Here is a 16,838-nt window from a genome sequence, read left to right on the forward strand (position 1 = left end):
AATGACGATATGACCTTTAGAAAAAAGGACACAAGATTGAATAGAAGTTCGGGGTTCTTCAAAAGTGAAATTTCTAATGCAACACATATCGAGGTTATGTGTAGTAAGGTTATTTCTTAGATAGAACGCCCTGTGTTCAGCCGTAAGTGCTCGAATATGAATACCAAGAAGGACAGCAGCCAACCGCCTCCGAGGACAAACCAGCCAAGCCGCAAAGTGTCCACATCTAGGGCTTGGAATCCGAGGACATTGTCCAACAGGCGCACATAGCCAGCCCGCATCGCATCGTTAAAGTCGGACACAAACCAGTGCTGCAGAAGACCCGTGGCCTGAATCCTCATAATGAACATGCTGAGAGATGACTCCAGGTGGCAGTCGCTGCGCATCGGATAGCCTATAATGGGCGAGCCCAGACAAGCGGAGGAGAATCGAAAGATCGGCTTGAAGGCATATTGCTGTTGTAGGGAAAAGAACTCCCAGCGCTCCAGGGTGAAGGGATACGCGTAGCTGCGATTGAAGCTGAGCAGGGCCGAGACCTGTTCACTGGAATTAACGCCCACCAACAGGCTGGCCACTTCATTGATGAGTTGGGGTTCTACGTGGCGTAGGAGAGTGCTAGCTTCGTAGTGCTTCACCAAAACCTGTTGTTGCTGCTCGATCAGGTCCTCCATGCTCTCCACTTGCTTACCCACCACCAATGCGGTGAGGAAGCTGTCCAACTGAATGTTGTACCAGCTGGTCAGAACAAACCCCAAGATCGTCAGCTGCACCGTGACTAGGAAGTAGCGAACAGACGGCCTTTGCACACTTGTGGGGGAAGAGATAAAAAGTATCCGGCTGAGACCATCCAGAAAGTTCAAGCCAACGCGTTGATGCCAGGTGCTATTTTCGTGCCCGGGATTAATCCAGTAAAGTACGGCACTGATGTAGAACACTCCCCCAAGAAGAAGCAACCAACTCCAGCGGTTGAGGGGCAGCAGTAGGTACATGTGACGCGGAATCTCGTTCCTCACGGGGACAATCAGACAATTCCTGGCGACGACCAGGGGATAGCTGTAGTCGCCCATCTCTTCTGGTACATCCACATACGGATGCATGGAGATCTCCAATTGACCCTCCATTATCAACTGGATTATGCGGCTCATATTGACACTACTTGTTGGACCGAAATCCTGGTTCGGATTGGTCACCTGCAGTGTGGCATTATGGCGATGCAAGTACTCAATAAAGGTCCGAAAGCCGTAGCCTCGTATCAGTCGTTTTCCTGTGCGCTGGTCACGGAAAAGAAACACACGCGGAATATCGTTCTCCGCTGGGGTGGACACAACATAGCCCTTGAAGTTCCTCGCTGCCGGGGGAAATAGCGGGTACGAATGAATATCCACTTTGTAGAAGCGCACAGCCGGATAAGGAGTATAGGAATAGATGTGCTTGTTGTGCAAGACCAAAACATTGAGAAACTGGTAGTGCCAGAGCTTTTTGAATACGGACAACAATGCTTTGTAGGAACCACTTCGTTGGTTGGGCAAGGCCACAATCAATCGAGCAGGACGCATCCTACGAAGACTCCTGTTTAGATTGTACCAAATCAGTTCCTGGCTGCTGTGGCAGAAGAACAGACTGACGGCGTTGTCCGCGTTCATGTTATAATGGCCAAATGGTTTAATCTTGCGGGCCGAAATGTATGTATCCACCGTGTGACTTGTGACTTCCATGGCTCGATGCAGCCAAGTTATCAGACTGTTGATATCATCCCGTTTTGTCCTGTGTCCCACGAAGATTGGCGTATTTTTCCAATTCTCCCGGCTAGCGATGACGCTCATAACGGACCTCAGCAAACTCATGTTGTGGATGCCTTCGACAGGCTCCAGCCGGGAGGAAGTGCTGAGCAGGAGCAGAAGTATCAGCACTGTGCACATAGCGGGCTGGGACTGTTGTGATTTCTTGCAGCACAGAGGTCGGGCTTTTAAGGCAGCGAATAATTGGTTTCATTAAATATAATCAGCCTTGATGAGTCTTATCAGTGATGAAAATAGTGTGGATAATTCACTTGCTTCGAATTGGTTTCAACGCGGTAGAGGGTGGCCTCTTATAATTGGGAACGTAATGTGCGAGGGGCAAGCTCTTAATCATTCGTGGTCCTACAGGTATACATTTTATTAAGATATACACTTTACATTTTCAGGTGGTGATTGAAATATTGCACATCGGAGATAGACGAAACAGTTAAAACATTACTAGAAACAGAGACACACGGCATTAGGGCTTGGTTAAAAAACTAGGACTAATAAATTTAGACGGTTGGAATACTTTTACGCATGAATAGATTTGTGGAATTCTAGAATTGAGCCGATATCATTTCTGGCGCTGGCGCTGCTTTGATTGAAGCAGAGCGGAGAGCACTAGGGCCGTGTCCAACTCTTGCTGACTGCCTCGCTCATTGTCCAGAGAAATCTCGACGGCGCGCTCATGGAAACGAGCCAGGACACGGGGCCGATAGTCTACAGAGAAAATACAATTCAAATAGGAAAGAAAAAAGAAGAAAATCAACACGCGAACTCACCCACACTGCCCGCCAGGGGATTGCCAGTGAGTCTAAGGGACTCCAGCAGTGGAAGATTAGCCACATAATCAACCTCTTCGAGATCTTCAATCTGATTGCAGCTCAGGTCTAGATTGACCAATGAAAGCAACTTGCGCAGGCCTTTCAAAGACTTGAGCTTATTTTGAGCCAGCTCCAGTGTGACGAGATTTCCCATTGTCAGATGCCAGTCCACGCACTCGGCTATAAGATTTCCGGACAGAGAGAGCAGCTGTAGATGGGGAAGTTCGTCCAGGTTTTGTACAACCCGGATGCGATTCTGCTCGAGCACGAGGCGACGCAGTTTTGGTGCTGTCCTCACACTGCCATCGATTTGGGTGAGCAGATTGCCAGTCAGATCCAGGTCAGTTAGCTCCTGCCACGCATCTGTGCTGATGAGGATACTGCCGTTTGTTGCGGAGGGTGGCCGGATGGCCTCAGGCAGGAGGCTCGGAACATCGCAGTACTTGTGCAAGTTATCGCAGAGCAGCACCTGGCATATGTTTTGTATAGTCGTGTTGTGAACACAGATTGTTTGTAACGTTGGCTTCAGGAGCTCAATGTCCACGATGTTCTCCGTGGACAGGGCCGAGAATTTGAGGGTTTTGAGATTTCGAAATGCATTCAGATTGAAGTTTAGCCTGTTCGGAATGATATTGCTTCGCCCAATGGGTACGTCCACTGTGTTGTAGTCCTGCGCATAGCTGGCATTATCCTTCACTGGCGTCACTACCAATGCCACGAGTTGTGTGCAGAAGTCCAGGACGTGCGAGAAGTCGTATTTTCCGTCACGATCCACGTTCGGCGGGCAGGGAAGACTTAGACGCTCGCTAATGGCAAAGACCTGTGCATAAGGTAGATGATTTCATAAATAATATATGTAAATAGTATCTCCGCTACATTTCTTAGTATTAATCGCAATTTAGGTGTGTATATTACGCTGCCTTTGCAACTGAGTCCACACATATCTGAGGATAAATTTCCCGCTCTTCTTTTGCAATGAACTTAGACATCAGCTTATAGAGTAATGCGATTCCTAGAAGCTTCCTCTGCGTTGGTGTATATTTGTTCTTAGCCGGACCGAAAAAAACACCCACTCGTCGATTTGTCAAATGGTTCATGCCCAGGGCATTAATCATGGAGGCCTCGCGGGTTTGCGCATCCGCGGAGGATATGCCGCGAAAGCCACGAATCAGTAGGATGCCGCGTTTCTGCTCCCAAATGGACAAAATTAACGCTAGTTTCGGATCCTTGGCCTGCTTGATGCTGTCAGGTGTGCCAAGAAGTTTCTCGGCTTGCAGAAAGTGGACAAATGGACGAATGCCCTTGCCCTTGCCTACATAGAAAATAGCACTTAGGAAAGTGAACCAGACATCAATGCAGTGCATTCCTGGGGCCCGATTCGCAAGCTTATTTGTTACGCGGGGATCCAGCAACAAATAGTTGAAATATTGCAGATCTGAGTTCCCCTGTTCGCGATGCCATTTAATGTGGTGGGCGGCATACTTTGAGAGTTTTTTGATGCTCTGATAATTGTTCTCCGACTGCAGGGTCTGTTCCAGCTCAGGAGAGAAGTTTGTGTAGCGCCTACTTGCGATAGTGCCAAGGGAGTACTTGGCACCTCGAAAGTGGATAAAGTTACTGCCTAGTTTTTGCAGCTGCAAAGGCCAGCATGTGACTATAGAAGTTAACAAAAATTTCGACATTTCAATAAATAAATATTACTAGTATATACTGTGTTCGATTTAAAGTGTGAATTATATCTGAAACATGAGCCTACATATGTACATATGTTGCAGGGATAGAAAAGTGAGATTTTTCTCACCTCCAATGCCGACAGGTTGTATTCCTTTTTGGAACTGAGAAGCGCATCGCCGCTCTCGTCGAATAACTTTGCAAGATCCTGCAGCAGATAGATAATGTCGTATTTGTTGAAATCCAGGAATTCAGCCAGAGCCCGCGGTAGCTCCGTGCGAAAATAGATGAGCAGCTCCTGCAAGTAGGCTTCCAGTTGTTCCCGACGCTGCTCCAGAAACGCTGGCTGCTTATTACCCACAAGCTGCGACCGAGATCAAGATGAATAGATATACGAGTATGTTTTGTTTTAAGGGGCGTACCTTTTTTGGGGGCAACAACTTTTTGCTGATTGCTATATCCTCCACCAGCTTATCATGGAGCTGGGCAAAGTCTCGATAGCGCCGCTCCACCATCCATTCCACCTTTGCCACCCGCACTTTGATGTCATAGTAGGTGACCCCGCCGCTGGAGGTTTCATTCGTGTATTTCGGTATTGTCACCGTCGTCTCCTCGTTCTGGCGGTAATAGCAAGCCATCGCTGTCCTTTCCCTTCCCTCACAGATGTTTGACGCATTAAACACGTATTTCTAGGCTAAACATGAATTTAAACGGGGCTGAAAAGCAATTTTCTAATTTATTGCAATTGTAGTTAATTAATTGCACAGCTGTTTACTGTTATCGTTTAGAGATGAGCGATAGCTAATCACAAGGAAGTCACTGTCACTGCGGCATTAAATTGATAATCACGACTTACACTTAAGACTGGGCTTTGACAATTATTAAATGAACATGTCAATAAATGTAATTAATCATTGTTTTTAGTACTAGCGATGTTCACAGCTGCCGATTGGATCACTGCCAACCGAAGTTGCTACTCTTCACCGCCTATCGATATATTCCTATCGGTGGCACCTTTTGTTTATGTTTGTACTTGTTGGCATTTGTTCTAAGAGCGAAATTAATCCAACGAAGCAATGCCACTGGCTGGGCCACCTGAGAAATAACTATTATATCTGAGCTGTAAGGAGACGAGGGCTAAAAATGGCATTCCTGGGCGACTGTGTGATTGTATTTGTGTCGCAGGCAAGTGGTGGGAGATCTCATGTTGATGCCAACCATTGAAATTTCAATTGTTTTTATGTGCAGATGCTGTTTTTTGCCGGAGGATGGATGTTTTTCAACAAGGAACTCTTCAAGCACTATGAAATTCGCCACATATCCGTTCAGCTGATCTTCTCATCCACCTTCGCCCTGTCGGTGACCATGTTTGAGTTGATTATATTCGAGATCATCGGCGTTCTAGAGTCGAGTTCCCGGTACTTCCATTGGCGCTTGGGTCTCACGTTGCTACTGTTTATGGTGACGGCTGTGATACCGATCTATATCTGCCACTCTGTGATACACAGCATTTCCTTTTGTAAGTTGTCAGCATACCCTCCAATATATACTCGCTCCAATTCGCTGAATCTTCCTTAGTTTCCGACAAATTGGTGAGAATATTGACGACAATCTGCTGGTTTGTCTTTCTCTATGGCCTCTGGCGTATTGGTGAACCATTTCCACTGCTTAGTGCATCCCACGGCATATTTACCATTGAGCAGGGTGTTTCCCGGATCAGTGTCATTGGTGTCACTGTAATGGCCATACTGTCTGGATTTGGTGCCGTGAACTATCCTTACACCAGCATGACCTACTTTATCAAGTAATGTTAACTGCTCTAAACCGTTTCTTATCATTGTGATGTACATTTTATTTAATTTGCTTAACAGGCCCGTTTCCCGTAATGACATCATCTGTTTCGAACGTCGATTGGCTTTGACGGTGGATATGCTGACGGGCAAAAAGCGACGCATTGCTATGGCTGCCTATAACCATAATAAACAGCATAGCACAAAGCCCAGAATCTGGGAAATGATAACGTCGGCAGTGCACCGCACAAACAGTGGCGAAGGTGGGAACGCATTGACCATCAATCTGCGTTTAAATTAATTTGGTTGGTGATTTCCAGACATCAACCAACTAAAGCAAGAAGTCTACGGCTTGGAGGAGCTACTACGCTCCGTCTTCCTGGAGTTGAATTCACTGAAAAATATGGAAGAGCGTCAGCGTTGGTCGGAAACGCTGAAGGGAAAGTACTTTAATGTGATTGGACACTTTTTCAGTGTCTACTGCGTCTATAAGATATTTATGGTAGGTCAACAAAAACATAGTTTAACATTTATATCGAAGTCTTTATTTACGTTTTTCCTAAATAGTGTTGCATCAATATCATATTCGACAGAGTGGGTCGCAAGGATCCCGTCACCCGTGGCCTGGAGATAGCCATCCATTGGTGCGGCTTTGACATAGACTTTGCCTTTTGGAATCAGCACATTTCGTTTTGGCTGGTTGGCTGCATCGTGATCACCTCCATACGTGGCCTTTTGCTAACCCTCACTAAGGTAGGTGATAAAAGCTTAAGACTGTTTTTTTTGGCTCTAACTTTTTCTGTTTTGCAGTTCTTTTATCGCATTTCATCGAGTAAGTCGAGCAACATCATCGTACTGATCCTCGGGCAGATCATGGGCATGTATTTCTGCTCCTCGGTGCTGCTGATGCGTATGAATATGCCAGCCGAGTATCGGGTGATCATCACCGAGGTTCTCGGCAATCTACACTTTAACTTCTATCATCGTTGGTTCGATGTCATATTCCTGGTCAGCGCCCTGACTACCACCGTTGTGTTATATCTGTCTCGGAAGCCAGTTCCTTCGGATGACGCCGACTTGCACTGAGAGAGGAGAGACAGATAGTCTCTCTATTAGGTTAAGGAGAATTGTCTTAGAATAATTTAGTATAACTACGGCAATCTGAAAGTTGTTTAAATCAATGTATATACCAGTGTATACCAATGTATATATTTAATGAACTTTTATGTAACTATGTAACTTCACAATCAATGCACAAAAATCAAAGTTAAGTATATCTGTTTCAGAAAATTAAGTATCGAGTTGTTTCTCTTTATAAAACCTTTTTTAGACGCTATGGTTGGGTTTAATTCTGTATTATCTGTATTGTACCGATTTCCCAGTATTTTTCAAGCTTTTCTAAGCTTTGGAGGCTTTCATTTGCAGCTTTGCTTTCTAGGTCTCTGGGTTGCTGGGTTACGCCGTGACATAAGGTTGTTGACTCAACATTGAGAGAGTCCAGTCCGCGCACCAACTTTGAGCGCATTTCAAATTACTGTTACGCTCCAATCCCATTGTTCCCAGGATCTTAACATAGTGCTCTATTGCTCCTTGAGGCAAGGCGAATAGAATTGTCTTGTTGGGTAATTGTGGTGGGGTGTGGGCTGTGCTGTGGAAGTATTGGGGTAGCTGAAAGGATAGGGCGGATAGAAACTTGACTGGACATTGCCAATGCTGTTCAAATATGAAATTCAATTAAAGAATATGAATATGTAAGACTGTAAGAAGCAATTCCTTTGAGATATCCGCTTCTCTTTACTCCGAATTTCTCAGCTCTCCCAAACATTTCATTTCATTTCAATTTCTGTGAATTTGCAGGCACCTGGGGCTCATCTTGAAAGAAAACATTCCAACCATACACATTCAGTTTCATAGGCGTCTACAGGCAAACACTTCTGGTGTAGGAAACACTTCCATAAAAAAGCCCTTTCAATTAAAGGTGGATGACGTTTCCCAAAAAAAAAAGAAGCACATCAGCCATTGAATTTGCAACTGTTCCCGCTCCCAAGCCGATGGCCCAGCACAACCCACTCAGATGAGGAGCAACTTAATGGGCTATTCCGGGACCGCACATCGCTGGCTAAAAATGCCATTAAAATGTTGCGGCTGCCGCAGATCCAACTGGGCGGAAAAAATACATTTCGAGTGTCTAGATGAAGAATGTCGAGGAATCAATCAGCTGTAAATTCGATGGATTTTATTTACAGAAAAACGGCTATGCTCGGCACTTACCTATCCATCGATTTCATCGATTTTTGATTGATAATGTGTTTGGCCGTGTTTCTCCAGTTGGCTGCCCCCGCTGTCTCGGGGCTGGCTTCATGGCCATTATGCAAATGTGGCCAACAATTGATTAGAATTTTAGTGTGCCATTGCACATACGCCCCGTCCCGTATGCTTCGGCTCCCATAATTAACGCTGTATGCCCCAGTCACGGTTGGCTAATTAGCATAAATTCAATTAGGTTTCTTGTTTGCGCCTTCGGTTGTCTCTGGAGCCTTGGAAGCCGCAGTGCACCCTTCACTCTCCCTCCCACCTCCAATTTAGGGCACATTTGCGCTTCTGGCGGCTCTCGCCTCCACGTAGGGCGTGGCCATACTTAGCATATTTCCTGTTTGACATCTGACCTTTTGTTGTGCATTCACGGAATGTGTGAGCGTCAGATTCGCGCGCTGCCAAAGGTACTGCCACAGGAACGATTTGTGGCTGTGCCGGTTATCTGTCTCCGGCTCTGGCCTCGGGACAAGAGAAAGGCATTTGCATAAGCAGGGAGGCGTTTCTTTAGATTGCCGACGAATCTGTGACAAGTTATGCAATAGGTCCTCTCGCAGGTTTTACATATGTACGTTCCCATGGGAGATAAGTGTGATACGGATAATACTACTTGGGGGACTGGTTACCAGGCGGATGAATTGATTCTGAAGTGAAGCCAACAACTGCCTTAATGGCCATCGTTTGCCATTCGTTAACCTTTAGCTTTCGCTTCAGCCTCATTAAACCTCATCTACGGTGGGCGTCCGAGAGGCTCTACCTAGCAACCAACCAACTAATTAGGTTCCATCTCCACTTCGGGCTCTGCCCACGTCCTGAGCTGCTCATTAGTGGAGGACTCCATATAATTAAAGCTCGGCCAGGAGCAAAGTGCAGCAACAATCAAGGAATCAAGCCATCAAGGAATTCTGCAATTATTCCATTGATTACCAGATGAATGCCATAAATGGCCGATACAGACCCGAAGGACCCTGGCCAATACACAGAGGTGCTGAAGCTACATACAGAAATGTTCACTTCATTAGCCGAGCGCCAGCATTGGCAGCATTTTCCAGGATTACCTGGCCATTCCACCTTTAAACTTTAAGCGGAATATTAAATATCTTCTCAATATAGATTTGCAATCAAATTATTTGGTATATCAAATATTTAAATGGCCCGCAGTGCTCCCTCGGCAAAGGGAACTGATGGCCAGTCAATGGAAGTTGGCCAGCGAACAGGGGGATCGATGGGGTATTTTTAAACGAAAAAAACTCCTAAATGCTACGATAATGTGCAGGGTTCCCTGCCAGAGTGCATCCGTCCGAAATTGCTATAATTTTTCAGCTCCACAGCACAGCCACAGACACAGACACCCTGTTTTGGTAGAGTAATATATTTTTTGTTGCCTTAGCCCTGATGTCCGTATAGTCTATTTATTCCCAACTGGACCCAGCTGTGTGCAATCATCGTTTTTAATCATGATGCTGCTGATGGAATGGCTGTGGTAGGAGGAACAACCTGGGCTCAGGGAAGAACTTAATTATTTTGCGTCCTTCAATATACTGTAAGCCGTCCGATGTGATTGTGGGCCGAGTAAGTATGTACATCTGTCTTATTCGGTATATGGATGGAGGTACAGAGGTGTGTTAAGCTTACTTTTATGCGTCCAAGGTCGCCTTGACCACCTGACAGGACAAGGCGGTAAGCTTTCTCAAGCTATCGAACATACACCCCGAGCCATTCGCTGCAAGTGCCGCAGCCCGCCGCTCCTCGCTCTCCATCTGTGCCCCCACACACTTTTACTGGGCCAAGATTATTGCTCCATTTTGCGCCCCAATGATTTTCCCTTCCACTAACGGCAAAGTTTAACCCGCCTGTGTGGAGGGAGGATGAGAGGTGAGAGACTCATAAAAGTGTCATAAATGTTGATAAGACATGTTTGTCAAACCTCCTCGATTGCCCCGTGCACCTGCTCGTGCTGAGGGGAAGAAATGATGTGCCAGGTTGTTTGTCTGCCAGATATGCTATAGATTACTTTATTACCCCTACAGCAAGTCATCTATAAGTTGCATACACAGTACTTGTACTTGTATGTCTGTCGATTTATTAGCATAGCAATTTGTGCGCCAGCCTAAGAGCAAAGGACATTTCTTTCGAATAAATGGCATTTTCCAGCAGCTTTCAGCAACTGTGTGGAGTCATCTCTCATCCGTCTCACAATGGCGTCCACTTCTCCAGTCCTCCGTCAGTGCAGAGGCCGCAACCCATGCAATCAGCACTCTAACTGGCCATTTGCTGGATGCCAGCCGGGCCGGGCATCGCCTCTAACACTGCCAATGATGGCCTCAATCAGAGCTGTCATAAACAGCGACAATGTCGCCCGACAGTCCCCATGGTTATCCCATGGATCCAGTCGTCCATTGAGGGAGAGAGACAGAGAGAGATGCAAAAGAGTGAGCGAATGAGAGAGAATAGAGAGGGAGAAAGGAGTGACAGTTCCATCGGCTGATTCTTGTGTTTCTTTGTGGAACCATCAAGTGCCATTAATATGGAAATTATGCAAATCTAATTGACTTTTGCCGAGGCACACAAACACCCATTGTAGTGTGTTGTTGTTGTTGTTGTTTTACCCATCACGAAGGTGTTGATATGCGATTATGATAGCAATTATGTTCGTGATGGAGATGTGAGAGAAACTTAAAGACGCTGAATAGTGGAATTAAATAGAGTGTGAAATCCATAATGGAAGCCTTATTAAGCTTATGGAAGCTATAATCGTAAGATCCATGAATATTGGAGTTGCTCCACGCTTGCTTTTTCTCTTCCTTGACGTGTAAACCTACTGACAAGAATCTTATATCAAACACAAATATTTTCCTCTATTTTTAAAATTATTCTTGAAATGCCGCATTATCAATGTACGCGTTAGGGCTGCTCTGGTCCTATGCCTATCTGTGGGTAACGCTGGAGAGTTCTTGGAACTATAGCCAAACGATTCTGCTGCCATATGGATGCCAGACTTCGAACTGCAAAATGAAATGCGAACGTCTCCTTCCTCTTCTACATTTACTCTCGATGCGGATTTTTTGGGTATTTTTGAGCCTTTCGGTTCTTTGAGATCAACTACCTGCGATATTTTTTTTGCCAAAGTTCTGCTCTTCAAAATATTGGTGTTGGCCAATTTCAGCTACATCAGTATTCACACATGATCTACTGTGAAGAATCGTGATGCAGAACCCAAAGAGGGCATCGTAAACTATTTTAAATTGGGCGAACATTTTGATATATGTATGTATTTCTGTGCACTTGACCCCAGATCTATTTGAAGTTTAATTTGTGCAGTTTACAGATCCACTCAGTTATGTATTCGGCTCTTAAGCAGGGAATTTTCCCAATAAAGTTAGCCTCAAAGTTTCGTTCGCTTTAGCGGCGGACAAAGTTTGTGGAGCGCATATCATACATACGCCCACGAGTTTGACGCACGAGGTTTTGTAGGAATTTTTAACTGTGTCGACATTATGGCAAGTGACGAAGGACAAACGGTGGAACGAGGGGCCTGGGGAAGTTGTGCTAGAAAGTGTCCTACTTTGTAGTTGGACACATAAATTATATAATCAAATTTCGAAGTTATTATTCAGGGTCTTTCGCAGCTCGTTTTGCAATACAAATATCCTTTCTGCTATGGCCCTTTCCCTCCAATCAAATAAGACTCTCACTCATTACCATAGCCAGGCCATGAATGTCAGTATAAATGTATACAAATGCAGATAAATCTGGGCAAAGCCCCCAGGCGAATTACGCATACGCATCGTGAGCTGTTCTGCTCTGTGGGAGTTTAATCGTGAAACATTCGCCTGTCCCCATTGGCTGATACTCCTGGCTGATATCATGCTATGTGGCTACACTTTCGGTCTCAGTTTATGTTGCTTCCACTCAGAGCTGCCGCAGGTGTTGGGCTGCCACATTTTTCATCTTCCTCCTCGCTTGGGATTGCGCTCAGGAGCGTTGCGACCTCACAGTTACAGAGTATGTGACGATTGCCTGGGAGCTGAGGCGCCACAACGGTGCTGGGCACAAAGCCTTGACTAATCAATACGTTGCGGCATTCGGGGGACAAATGGGCCAACGGCTCACTAGCTATGAAACTTTCTCAGCTGATTGTGGTATTGATTTTGATTATCGTCCACAGCGGCACAGGTCGGAGACAGTGTCCGATGGGCAAGCAGTGGAATAGGATGGCCAAGAAGTGTGAAAAGTACTACTTGGGCTCTTAGTCGGACCCGTTATCCCCCATCTTATCACACATAATGAGCCTAACTAGTTCATTTAGCTCTGCCGCATTAATAACTACAAAAAAAGGTGGGTCGAGACTATTAAATCTAATGGCAACTAATTTTTGGGCTAAGCTCCGCAAGCCCCCCAGAACATAAACATAATTTATAACTTTTTCGGGAATAAAAGGATTCAGAAGGAAGCAACGAAAAATACAGAGATGAAAAATGAAATGCCATTTTGTTTGTTTTTCTTTTATTTTCTTGTCGAACAAAGCGTTTCTCCGGACAAAGGTCTTCAGAAATCTGTCAGCAATCCGCTTTGGCTAGTCCCTGCTTGAATCCTTTGTCAATTTGCGGAAAGTGTTCAATATGCTGCTGAATTTATCCTGAAATGGCCCTCAATTTGCACCCCAATCAAAACTTTTATTAAGTTCCAGACACCATCGAAAATGAAGTGGGAAAAGGGTTATAGCTTCGACTCTCGATTATTTTTACCAATGACAGTTGGTATTCCCATTGGAAAGCTGATTTCTGAATGGTTATTATTCGTAAGCCTGGAAAAAAGTCATGTGAAATATTCCGTGAATCCATACCAGGGGATTCCGCAGAAATATTGCCACATTTTGTTGCATTGATGCATTCAGGCAGCGCGAAAAACACATAAATACAAATATATCGGAAGCTGCAACAAAATATAAACAAGATATGCTGTCCAAATATCCGCAGGGCCCACCCCACCCGCCAGCCGTGTGCTCCGTAAATCCAGAATGTCCATCGATTTTTTGTTCGGGGCCGCTTTAGTTTTATTATTATTATCTGAAAATTTCCGCCTGTCGCATACAAATTGAATAATCGGGTGGCAAATTCCAGGTTCCGCCACGCTCTACACTCGTTCTGGTTTGAGTGAGTGTAATTATAGACCGCTAGACAGCTGGACAGCTGGACAGGTGGACAGGTGGACAGCTTGACAGGATGGAGCTGCCCGGCGCAGCGCAGAGGACATTCTCGTGTGTGTGGTCACAGCCATATGACGTGTTTTGCGCCTCTACGTCTATGGCCGGGATCTATGGTCCACATAATAACTTAAATTACATTTATTTAGAGGTGGGCGGAGATGCTAAAGGGTCAGGCTATGATTAGGCCATTCAACACGATGACGGGCCTGACCATAGGGAACTTGTTTAGCTATTCATAACCATACACCAGATGGTATGCAGAGGAAGAGTACTCGTAGTATATATTTTTGAGTAGTATATATCCTATTTTTAAAATTCTCGGTGAAGCATCGTCCACTTCGCAAGGGTAAAATATTTTAAGATGTTTAACTTTTCACTGGATCAAGAGATAAGAAAGAGATAAAACCATGTGCCCCCAGGACGTAGCTGTCGGGCGGTGCCAATAATGAACCGCCGCAATCAATGGGGGAGGACAGGACCAAAATGATGGTAAACAACTTGTTTACGGGCTGCAATTGCACCCATCCAAACTGTGGGCAAAACGTCATGTCCTGGCAGTTGGCCAACAAATTAAACCTACACTCACCCTGTCAGCCAGGTTGGCCAGTCCTGCCATTCAGTCCTGGCTGCTGCCCAAGCGAGACCAGCTCAAGAAAAAGGCAATCAAGATGGGGGAAATTCTGTGAATAATATAGAAAATTCATTCGAAACTATAGCAACCAGATGGTTCAACTTAACATTTCTCAGTAAGACTAAACTCCATATAATACCCAGGATATCTAATCAATGTGGAGCAGGAGCGGAAGGAATGGACTGACAGTGGCAGCAAGAGTAACCAATTTGAATGCTTTCCGAGTGCCGAGTGCCGAGCGCCCGGCATCCTGCTCTATTGCTCCATCCATATTTTGCGGTTGGGATCCGCACAAAAGGTGTGAACATTAGCAGCTGACGCAGATGCCGGAGACGTAGCCGAAGCCAGAGCCGGAATGGTGGCTTGGCTCTTTTGATGTGATGCTGTTGCTTACTTGGCACGGATTCATGTGTCTTCCGTTGCAGCCCCACCCGCTGTGGCCTGTCTGCCGTTGCTGCTCCCGCGCGAAAGTGGTCTCAGAAATTGAAAGTTGAGGGAGAGGAAGACTGGCACTTGCCGCTGCAAATGTGCGATAACCGTACACGTGCGCCACCACAGATGCAGCGGGAAAAGCATTGGCAGTGTGCGTTGACTGAATCGAATTGTCAGTCGATTTTCCCTTGAGAAGAACATTTTAGGAGCTAAAAGGCTGCCAGTGCAATCGATCGCTGAAAGTGCTATAAAAATGGATGTCTGGCCTTTAGTTACCCGTTGGAAGGGTTCCCCTTCTCGGGCTGCAAATATATATGGGGATCCCATCAAATTGTAAATTGCAATCTGCCATCAAAAAGCTGCAAATTTGTTGCCCACTCGCAGGTCTTACATGGCACTTCATGCTCTCACGAATGCTCCATTACGAAATGGCCCCGTCGTTCTTGTTGCTTCTGCACTTACACAGCGCTTTGTTTTGCATGCCTCATAAATTGCGCATACGCCATGTTGCACAGAGAGGCCACAGAACAGGGCCTGGAGTAGGAATAGGAGCAGAGGCCACAGCAAGAGCCAGCGTTGAGCATAGATATCAGCACAGACGGCACCACGCATAAATTCAACGGCTGAAATATTCGTGAACCGTGAAGCGACATATAAAACAAGTCACAAAAAACAGTCAGCCGAATGCTCCGAGCACTTTAGACGGTTCTCGCGCTTCCAGAGGATTGGGATACCAAATTGACATGTACCATGCAATGAAAAGCAAATTGCTCTGGTAACCTGCCGCCGGGTGTGTATCTGTGGGTGCACCTCTCCGTCTATCCGCCCGCTCCTCGTTTCGGTGGCAAGTTTAATTTGGAAGTCACACCTTCACTTGGCCCATTCTGGTGGTGCACTCTCCGCGGATTTAAGCGAAATTTCGTTTCACAATTTTGCACATCACTTGGGAGGGAGCTCGTTCTCGCTGTACTATATACTATATGTGATTGCTTGAGAACTTAAATATTTGTTGGCTTTGACTCTGCCTGTAAACATTGGCGCCGGGGATAATGCTGTGAAAGTCCTTTCGCCACTGCTCTGACGTCTCAAGTGCTTGCCTTTGCCCGGGACTTACCTCCACTAGAAGCCGTACACAGGCCCATCTAGGTCAAGCATTGTAAGAGTCGGCCTTACCATCATCATCATCATCATCATCATCACTATCATTATCATCATCATCCTCATCTTAGTCCTCGTCGTCACCGCCATCGCAGTCCTCGTCATTGTCATGAAAATTTCTTGTGCTAAAACTGTCAGTGAAGTTCATGTCAGCCGTCAGCCGTCAGCACAGTGGTCTGGGCCCTGCTTAAAGTGTGGCCCGAAACTCTGACCGAGTGTGCCTTGTCATGGCTGATGCCCCGCCTAACTACATTAGGTACGCCGCAATATTCAGTAAATGGATACATTAATATTTTGCCAAGAAATCGCTCCGAAATTTTCCTATTCTTAAACCACAACCGGTTCCCTTTAAAATGGCCAAACGTCCTTGACGACTGACAGTTGCAGTGGTAATGGCAACCACAGCAGCAGAGCAGGAAGCCACTGCAGTGCTGGAGGAGCACTCGAGCTCTTGAGGTGGCAACAAAAAATCGTTAAATGGTGGCCATGTGCAGCGAGGTCTGGACGATGCAAGAGGACTAATGCCACACTGGCCAGGCTATGATAATGATGGTGGTAAGCTGTTGAGCAGATCAGCTTTTGTGGTGGAGCTAAGCTAAGGTTGGCGCCTTATCATCTGCCTTTGCCGGCGCCTTTGCTCTCGAAAAAATCAACTCAATAGAATAGGTTTATTTTATTATTTTTATTGTATTTACTTTATTACTCAATTAAAATTTAGTTGGGACACATTTGGTTTTTGGTTTTTGGTTTTTGTTGGTTTTTCATCTTGTATAATAGGTATGCTGTCATTTGTATCTGTTTAATCCTGTTTTCTCCTTCAGTTATCCACAAATATGTATCTGCCTTACCCTTTTGCTGGCTTAGATGCCTGTAGATGCTGGTTTTCATATGCAATTTAATTGAATTTGACGTTGATCTCTAATATACTCGTAATTTCAATTCTCTCCGTTAGTTTACATTAATTAATTTGAATTTTAAACATTTATGTAGTGGCTTAGGCTCCCGGTTCCGGGCTGTAGCTTAAAAGTT

The 16,838-nt window shown here is 45.5% G+C and overlaps 4 protein-coding genes across 6 annotated transcripts; 1 reads left to right on the forward strand and 3 right to left on the reverse strand.

Annotated features, from left to right (window-relative positions):
• Window positions 1–36: 36 nt before the first annotated feature.
• LOC6898333 (uncharacterized) lies at window positions 37–2,045 on the reverse strand. The gene has a single exon (XM_002138352.3). The coding sequence runs from the start codon at window positions 1,917–1,919 to the stop codon at window positions 117–119; it is 1,803 nt and encodes a 600-aa protein (XP_002138388.2). The 5' UTR covers window positions 1,920–2,045; the 3' UTR covers window positions 37–116.
• An 87-nt stretch (window positions 2,046–2,132) lies between these two features.
• Window positions 2,133–5,075, reverse strand: LOC4804012 (nischarin). The gene is made up of 4 exons (XM_001360605.4): window positions 4,699–5,075; window positions 4,407–4,640; window positions 2,564–3,425; window positions 2,133–2,501 (listed from the first exon to the last, which is right to left on the reverse strand). The coding sequence occupies exons 1-4, from the start codon at window positions 4,912–4,914 to the stop codon at window positions 2,356–2,358; spliced, it is 1,458 nt and encodes a 485-aa protein (XP_001360642.4). The 5' UTR covers window positions 4,915–5,075; the 3' UTR covers window positions 2,133–2,355.
• LOC26533090 (ankyrin repeat and LEM domain-containing protein 1) lies at window positions 3,285–4,342 on the reverse strand. 2 transcript variants are annotated; one of them, XM_033379186.1, is made up of 2 exons: window positions 3,482–4,342; window positions 3,285–3,425 (listed from the first exon to the last, which is right to left on the reverse strand). In XM_033379186.1, exon 1 carries the CDS (start codon window positions 4,285–4,287, stop codon window positions 3,517–3,519), a length of 771 nt encoding a protein of 256 aa, XP_033235077.1. In that variant the 5' UTR covers window positions 4,288–4,342; the 3' UTR covers window positions 3,285–3,425; window positions 3,482–3,516. The 2 variants fall into 2 exon arrangements, with proteins under 2 accessions (XP_033235077.1, XP_033235076.1); XM_033379185.1 differs by having other exon boundaries at window positions 3,286–3,425; window positions 3,521–4,341.
• Window positions 5,076–5,273: 198 nt separating the features above from the next.
• GPHR (golgi pH regulator) lies at window positions 5,274–7,360 on the forward strand. Of its 2 annotated transcripts, none has more exons than XR_004468954.1 (7): window positions 5,274–5,461; window positions 5,525–5,795; window positions 5,855–6,080; window positions 6,148–6,329; window positions 6,387–6,568; window positions 6,660–6,819; window positions 6,877–7,003. XR_004468954.1 is itself a non-coding variant. In XM_001360606.4 (7 exons), the coding sequence occupies exons 1-7, from the start codon at window positions 5,420–5,422 to the stop codon at window positions 7,150–7,152; spliced, it is 1,365 nt and encodes a 454-aa protein (XP_001360643.3). In that variant the 5' UTR covers window positions 5,274–5,419; the 3' UTR covers window positions 7,153–7,360. The 2 variants fall into 2 exon arrangements, 1 of the variants encoding a protein (XP_001360643.3); XM_001360606.4 differs by having other exon boundaries at window positions 6,634–6,819; window positions 6,877–7,360.
• The last annotated feature ends 9,478 nt before the right edge of the window (window positions 7,361–16,838 follow it).

The sequence above is a fragment of the Drosophila pseudoobscura genome, chromosome 3, assembly GCF_009870125.1.
Source record: "Drosophila pseudoobscura strain MV-25-SWS-2005 chromosome 3, UCI_Dpse_MV25, whole genome shotgun sequence".
NCBI lineage: Eukaryota > Metazoa > Arthropoda > Insecta > Diptera > Drosophilidae > Drosophila > Drosophila pseudoobscura.